Below are 8,021 nucleotides of genomic sequence, written 5' to 3' on the forward strand. Positions count from 1 at the left end.
TCCTCCAGCTCCACGCCCGGGGGCGGCGCCACCGCGGTGTGCCCGTCGTCGTGTTACTGATGATAGGTAACGCCAGCCACACTGCTAACCGTAACTAGGGCTGGGCGGTTTTCCGGTTAACCGGTTTCCCGGTTCGGTTTTTTTCCGAACCGGCATGCCGGTTCAGAGATGGGCAAAAAACCGGTGCACCGAAAACCGGAAGAGAACCGGTTAACCGAAAACCGTTCGCGAACCGGTTAACCACCGAACCGGTTCCGTATCAGAACCGCGGTTTTGATTTAATCTCTAATTCTACTTTGCTTTTAATTAAGCGACAAATATATGAGAAAAAGCCCTAAAATAGACGGTTCTGTTTAAAAACCGGTTTTTAATGTGTAAAAACCGGTTTTGGGAAAAAACCGGTTCGGGTGAAAAAAGAAACGGTTCAGGAAAAACCGGTTTTTTTCGCCAATCGGTTAACCGGTTCGAAAAAAGGTTTTTTTCTGAACCGGAAACCGGTTCACAATTTCCTGAACCGCCCAGCCCTAACCGTAACGAGCGTTACGTGACGCTGGACGCTGGCCCCGCCCCGGGGCAGCCGTGTCGCCGGCCGGCAGCGAGCTAGGCGGCGCGCGGGTGGCACCTGCGAGTGGTGCTCGTCCACCTGCCCGTGAGCATGCCTGCCTGTGTCTGGCCTGTGCTGACGCCTGCGTGTTTCTCTTGTTGCAGTGGGCGGCTTTGGCGGGTCTGGAGGCTACTCGTCCTCCGGGTCCTCCTCCTCGTCGTCGTCCAACAGCTTCGGCGGCAGCATCGCGTATAGCACCCAGGACGGAGGCGCCTACGACTACCAGCCACCCCAGCAGCCCCAGCAGCCGCAACAACCGCAGCAGCCGCAGCAGGGCTACGGCGCGCCCGCCCCCGCACCACAGCCCACGTACAATGCGCCCGCGCCCCAGCCCAGCTACCAGGCCCCGCAGCAGCCGTCCTCCGGCTACGGGGCACCTCAGCCGGCACCGCAGCCTGCTTACAGGCCGCCCGCTCCAGCTCCCCAGCCGAGCTACCAGGCCCCCCAGCAACCTTCCAGCGGCTACGGCGCGCCCTCCATCACCCCATCCATCCCCATAGCCTCGTTCACCATTCCGCCCAGCCGACCATCGCCGCCTGCCACCAGCTACGGCGTGCCTGAGCAGCCCGCCCCCGTGCCTCAGCGCCCCACTACCTCGTACGGAGCTCCTGCGCCACAGTCCAGCTACCAGGCTCCTGCACCTCAACCCAGCTACCAGGCTCCAGCTCCCCAGCCCAGCTACCAAGCACCGGCTCCTCAGCCCAGCTACCAAGCTCCTCAACCTAGCTACCAGGCACCAGCTCCTCAACCCAGCTACCAGGCTCCAGCTCCCCAGCCCAGCTACCAGGCTCCGGCACCTCAGCCCAGCTACCAGGCACCCCAGCAGCCGTCGTCCAACTATGGCCCCCCATCCAGGCCGCAGCCCCCCTCAACTAGCTATGGAACTCCGGTGCAACAGACCTACTCGCCACCACCAAGACCTCAACCGCAGCCCAGACCCCAGCCGCCATCGACCAGCTACGGCACTCCGGCGCAGAGTTACTCCCCGCCCTCGCAGAGCTACGGCGCCCCAGCCCAGCGTCCAGCACCCCAGCCGAGCTACCAGCCGCCACCCCAACAGCCATCGTCCGGCTACGGCGCCCCCGCCCCTGCCCCCCAGCCGAATTACCAACCGCCTCCAAGGCCTTCCTCCAACTATGGCGCACCAGCTCCTCCTCCTCAACGACCTTCATCAAACTACGGCGCGCCTGCCCCCCAGCCAAACTACCAGCCGCCACCTCAGAGGCCTTCGTCTAGCTACGGGGCTCCCGCACCTGCACCACAAAGGCCGTCCTCCAACTACGGCGCTCCCGCACCTCCACCTCAAAGACCGTCTTCGAACTACGGCGCCCCGGCCCCCGCCCCCCAGCAGAACTACCAACCGCCCCAAAGGCCATCCTCTAACTATGGCGCACCAGCTCCTCCGCAACGACCCTCATCAAACTACGGAGCACCGGCCCCACAGCCAAGCTACCAGCCGCCACCACAGAGGCCCTCATCTAGCTACGGTGCTCCTGCACCCCAGCCGAGCTACCAGCCACCTCCTCCCCCTCGCCCTTCGTCCAGCTACGGCGCCCCCGCCCCGCGGCCTCAGCAGCCCTCGTCTAGCTATGGAGCCCCAGCACCTCAGCCTAGCTACCAGGCGCCAGCCCCACAGCCCAGTTACCAAGCGCCAGCCCCACAGAACAGCTACCAGGCGCCAGCCCCGCAGTCCAGCTACCAGGCGCCGGCCCCGCAGCCCAGCTACCAGGCGCCAGCTCCACAGCCCAGCTACCAGGCACCTGCCCAACAGCCCTCACAGAGCTATGGCGCGCCTAACAGAGTGCCGGACACTATTCCTCAAAAGTACGACAGCCAAGGAGGATATGTTTTCTAAATGACCTAAAGGGAGTCCTTACCCACCGTTAATGTATTTTTTGTACATATGTAAATGACAAAAAAATCTCAGTTTTAGTTCACTATGATGACCTTTTAAAAAGAAACAATTTAGATTTGTAAGGACAAAATCTATTTTAGCTCACTGCAACATTGAAACAAAAAGTTACCATTTGCTTTATTTATTAGCGGGGCCAATAATTTATGAGAGGGAAAGCATGTGGCCGGCCTATGTTGTTAAACTGTTAATTCAAAGCTGACAATGGCTGTCGCCATACTTGTCGTTTTTAGTGATACGCTTATTTTGTCTTCTAATACGAAATGTTTAGGTATGAGACTGACGTCGTATTTGAAATTTGTTGTTACCATTTCTCAACCAAACCCACTAAGAAGTCGTATCTGGTCGTTTTAAGTTACCAGTTCTTGGATTCTTGCCAATCCTCTATTTATGAAATAAGTGAGAAAGAGAAGAATGCATGTCTGATGAGTGCGTGTTTGTGAATGTCCGCGGTATTTGTTCAAGTTACCATGTTCCCATTCACATTTTTGTGCATTGGAAAGCAATAAATATTTTTGTAACGAATAGTTTATCTTCTTGACCTCGTTAATCCATAGCCGAAGTATCATCATAATAATGCATTTGAGAGGTTCAATTCAATCTCAGACCATGATTTTGAACTTTATTGTACAATGACTCCCCACAGGCTAGTCATAAAACTATTCATTTTGTTTTTATTGCAACGAGTTTTATATTTTACCCGATTCACAATGTCTATTACGAGTTAATTTTCATTTACATAAATATACACAGAAATACACAAATATAACAATTTCCAACGATACAGATCTTACAGAAAATTGAAACGAGAGAGTCATTTCACGTAATGTTGCCACATATATGAAACATACACGTAGAAGTTAGATGTACAACTAAATACTTACATATGTTTATTACTCGATCGGTCAGCAGTGTTGTTACTATCGTGAAGTTCAAAACAAATCTCACTTCGCAGATCAATAAGCATGATATGTCTTTTTAAGGATATGTAAGTATATGGACCGGTATTTTCACTAGAAGTCGCGTTTTACAAAGCATTTTAAATATATCACACAATTTAATTTGTGAACCATGATGCCTAGATGATAGTTCTTCCCATGTACATACATGGACACAACTACACAATATTCATAAGGGGGTGGATGTGATGACGATTTACTTTAACAAGGTACAGTTACCAGGCGATATGTGCGTTCTTTGAACCCAATATTTTTGTTTTTCACAAAGCTTATTTCCCCTCCGTTTGCGGAAACTCAGAACTTACCGAACCATATTTCTGTAGATACTGCTTAAGCTCGCGAAAATACGCTACCAACAATTATTCTAAAATGTTAGATGGGTATTTTTAACAAGTTCTCTTAATTAGAGGGAGAAATTTCTTATGCTCGCCCCCAAAATTCTGGATTTGCCATTTTTTTTTTCGATTCTTACTTATATTAGGCCGCAATAGGCGATTATGGGCGATACCACAAGTCATGGTCGGTGTCGGGCAATTATTCATCCTATTGAATTCCAAGTTATGAAGTTTTTAACAGGCACCGGCTTCAACTCAATTGTTAGAGCACGAAACATACTGGTGACCTGTGAATTCACGGTAAATCGTTGTAATTAATAACTGTCTCTCAAGTTACTTGAATCGTGCCAAGCACAACCTTCTACACTTACATGCAATTAAACGTTCCAAGCGGAATCATGAGAGCAAGGGACGCGAGACGTTGCTTGATGCACACGATGCACACTTTTTCCGATACGGTATCATAAAGACAAACGGCCAAGCCATGAAACGTTAATATAGTCGAACTTTGTACGATACGCGCAAATGTAACAAGACGGGAGAATTAGTACAGTCTACAGATACGGCGATGAGAGACAAAATATTGAACAAAGATAGGGTATTTATCTTTCGTAACACCGGCATGGCAGTGCTTTGATGAACTACCCCTTCGCACATGCCTGCATATCTGTAACGCAGACGTCCACCATAAATAAAGTAATGAGAATGAGGAGCGTCTGTCGCTCGCGTGCAGCTGCGCTCCGCCGCCTAGAAATCGTCCAGAAAGTACGTCTTTTTCTTTATCTGATCCATTCGGCAAATTACGGGAGCTCGGCGCCTGCGAGACGCAGACTAGGCCACCCTGCAGTACATACGTGCGTTGCAGACAAGATGTTGCCTACCAATCAGGCGCTATGGGGGCTTTATTCGTCTGTTATTCGCAATTTTGTAACGGTAAATGACGAACGCACTTTCTGGGTGATCCCTAAGGGTGGGCCGAGTGGAGCCGAGCCAAACGGGGGTGATTTAAGTTGGCGTTTTGGACTTTAGACCATCACACCCCTCCCGGAAACAACAGTAAGAGGAACTCTTCTTTTGTCTGCCAGCCCTAAAGAGGAAGTGAGTGTTTGGCATGGCCATTTCATAGGGTGAGCTTTATAGCAATTCCGAAGCATTACTACGTCCATCCATATTTCTATAGACCACATTTAATACTGAGAAATAGAATACATCGTGCTCTTCAGAGAGACAAGATGATAGTATAATTTGGGCGGCAGAGAAAGGGCCTTTACACTGTACCAGTAACAAAATTCGCGCTGTATTTACAATTTCTGTTCTATACTTTAGTGTATCTTTGATAATTTCACACATAGAATTAAAATATTGCATAAATACTCTAATTTCCATAACAACGCACGCATTTAAACAAAAATACAGACCAACAACAGAATAAACTACACTCGATCAACGAGTCAACCTCTATCTTTGAAAATTATCACTCAATTTAGAACAATAAATCTTAGTTTATGCAAACATGGCGCAAACAAGTGAAAAACACAGCCTTACTTCGTGGTATGTGACCTGTATCCCGTCATTTCATGCAAGGATTCTAAATCTCCCGTAAGGGAAATATTCAGAATTCCATACGTTCATTACATATCTAACGGCCTCTCTGGAATCTAACGGCAGGAAGCACACGTGTCACAGTCGAATCCTGGGCCAGAGGAGCCGGTAGATATGTCTACCTATTTACAATTGCATACCAAAATAAACACGACACGATGCGTAGCCTTCAGAGAACATATATTCAACAAGTCGATCAAACTTTACCCACAGCACTTTTTTTTTACTTTCTGAATAGTCTGTAGCGCCGCTATTTGGACTCAGGCCGTTAGTAACACTACCCTCGTGTAGCGCCGGGCTGGCTGAGCGCGTGCCTGCTGGGAGCTGGGGAGCGCCTGCAAGCTGCTGCATAGGCAACTCATTCGACACCAGGCCGCCGCACCTGACTTGACCGCCCTTGTTTGCACGCTCATTTTGCATGTTGTCCTAAAATCAGTTTTTATTTATTTTGAACGAGCCAGCCTCATATTTTTCATTATTTTTTCGAAATAGATTATATAGTGTCCTGATATATTTCATATAAATGATCCTCTCATTTTCTTTAATCTATCAGACATAAAAATATGTACGTTTCTAGGTAGACGTGAGGTTTTCTACCCTACACACCCCCTACACATCAATAAGCTATTTCAGCCTTATATCCTAGTTAACGTGGTTAGGGTCAGTGCTAACATTTTGCGAATCATCGTCCTGACGCTTCAACGAAGTCCGCGAATGGAAGTTCTAGCGTCCTCCGAATCAAAGCGGGTTGTTTATAGCTAACACATCACATTATTTTGAAGCAACTAAATCAATTTACTCTTGCTTCAATGCCTAAAACACAATTTAAGCATTCTTATCTCGGCCTAATACTTTTTAAAGACTCCACTTTCGCTCTTTCCGAGTCGAGGAATGGCACTAAAAAACTACTCGACAACAAAAATTGGAAAACATGAAAGGTTTTGAAAATGTTTTAACTAATCAATGAGTTTTGTTGATAGAGGTAACTGGATTTCTTTGAGAGATCGAAATGCGGGGAAACATTAAAAGTATTTGAAACACAGTCTAGTCTTGGTCATGGTATTATTGCCGAGAAGTTTTTTAGTTAAAACGCGAAATTTTCTCAAAGATAAATTGTTAAATTCCAAACTGTTAATTGCTTTAACGACTAAATCCCGCATTATTGAAATCTTTTTTGAAGAAAACAGCTGCTGTATCGGCGCTGATTTCTTTTCAATTTTCAACACAGAATCCAAGTTAATATCATTTTTATCGCGGCGGTCAAACACAAGAAATGGAAACACAATATATGCTATGGAATTCTACTATACGTATTACACAGATTGAGCACGAAATGCGTTCCAACATAAGCTTCAAGCCCCGTGACAGACAACATTTTTTGTACTTTTATAAATTATCCCTCCCTTAGAAGTAACGCCCCCAGGAGGCGAGGTAACCGTTACCGTTCCTCGAGAGCCGCGCACTAAACACTGGGCTCGAGCCGCGCCTCCGTCGTCCCGCTCTAAAATGCGGTGTCCCCGCGCCTGCCGGCCGCCGTCGGCACGCCGGCCGCCGAGGGCACGACGCCGGGGACACTCGCCCTGCCGCCGCCGCCCCGGGACCCCTTCCTCATCTGCTCCAGCTCGGTGGCGTCTGCGTCGTCGTCTATCTCCAGGGCCGGGTTGAAGCGGCCGTTGCGCTCGTCCGGGCCGACCATGGTGGCCGCGCCGTACAGCTGGCCCATCGCGCCGGACGTCATCATGGCCATCTCGCCCTCCAGCGGCTCCCCGACGCCCAGCCGGTCCTCGGGGATGTTCACCACGCACTTGAACAGGTCGTAGCCCGGTGCCAGCCGGCCCTCCTCGAAGAGCCACCTGCACAGAACAACATGGGGTGATACACAGTGCAACACGCACGGACAGTCTGCTCTTTAACACCCGTCTCCAGCTACGCGACTAACGTTCTCGACGATAGGCTTACTTTGATAGCCTGGTGACGGCGTACAGGGTGAGCAGAGACAAGAGCATAGCCAGGGTGCGGAAGGGGAAGAGCTGCTTGTTCGCTGCGGCGTCGTAGCCAGGGAAGTGGATGAGCGCGGGGAAGCCCATGATGGGCTCCCCGCCCGACAGGCGCACCAGTAACGCGACGATGTAAGCGACCAAGGAGCCGTAGGTGTTGCAGTGGTGCGGGAAGTGCACCACCATGAGAAGTTGCGGGAACAGGATCACGTACACCAGGTCGGAGCACATGGACCTGGTAAAAGAATAGAAGAAAACGTTTGTGATGACGGCCGTATGTGAGTTTTTTAGGGCGTTAATAAAGTCACCGTAAGTTGCCGAAAAAAACTTTTCCATAGCAACAGGGAACAAAAGATAATAAATCTACACTGTCTGTAGTTTCCCCAAGTCTTCCCATCGTCATTTAGATCGTACAGGGTGTGGGCGGGTGCTTGCCTACTCGCTCGGGGCCTTAGTTCTAGACGATTTACCAGAGTCCGTAGATCGAGGGGATGGTGAGCGCCATGACGGTGGCCATGATGCCCACCACGCCGATGCCTATTCGCATCACCCAGATGATCTCCATCTCTGACGCCTGCAACAAACGAGCCGTCGACAAGCGTTACTCATGAT

At 49.6% G+C, this 8,021-nt stretch overlaps 3 protein-coding genes across 4 annotated transcripts in view; 1 reads left to right on the forward strand and 2 right to left on the reverse strand.

The window, feature by feature from the left end:
- Window positions 1-8,021, reverse strand: part of LOC113213935 (vesicular acetylcholine transporter) — a 127,712-nt gene that overhangs the window by 112,592 nt on the left and 7,099 nt on the right. The gene's annotated exons all lie outside the window — the stretch shown is intronic.
- Window positions 656-3,041, forward strand: LOC113213934 (uncharacterized). Its single transcript, XM_052264311.1, has 2 exons — window positions 656-665; window positions 709-3,041. The coding sequence occupies exons 1-2, from the start codon at window positions 656-658 to the stop codon at window positions 2,457-2,459; spliced, it is 1,761 nt and encodes a 586-aa protein (XP_052120271.1). The 3' UTR covers window positions 2,460-3,041.
- The window catches only part of LOC113213936 (high-affinity choline transporter 1), a 25,499-nt gene continuing 20,594 nt past the window's right edge, over window positions 3,117-8,021 (reverse strand). Inside the window, exons 7-9 of the mRNA XM_052264324.1 lie at window positions 7,880-7,983; window positions 7,372-7,644; window positions 3,117-7,265 (exon numbers count right to left, since the gene is read on the reverse strand). Coding sequence (XP_052120284.1) covers window positions 6,914-7,265; window positions 7,372-7,644; window positions 7,880-7,983 — 729 coding nt within the window. The 3' untranslated portion in view covers window positions 3,117-6,913. The remainder of the gene's footprint in view (window positions 7,266-7,371; window positions 7,645-7,879; window positions 7,984-8,021) is intronic.

The sequence above is a fragment of the Frankliniella occidentalis genome, unplaced genomic scaffold (genome assembly GCF_000697945.3).
Source record: "Frankliniella occidentalis isolate FOCC.00 unplaced genomic scaffold, Focc_3.1 Scaffold18, whole genome shotgun sequence".
NCBI lineage: Eukaryota > Metazoa > Arthropoda > Insecta > Thysanoptera > Thripidae > Frankliniella > Frankliniella occidentalis.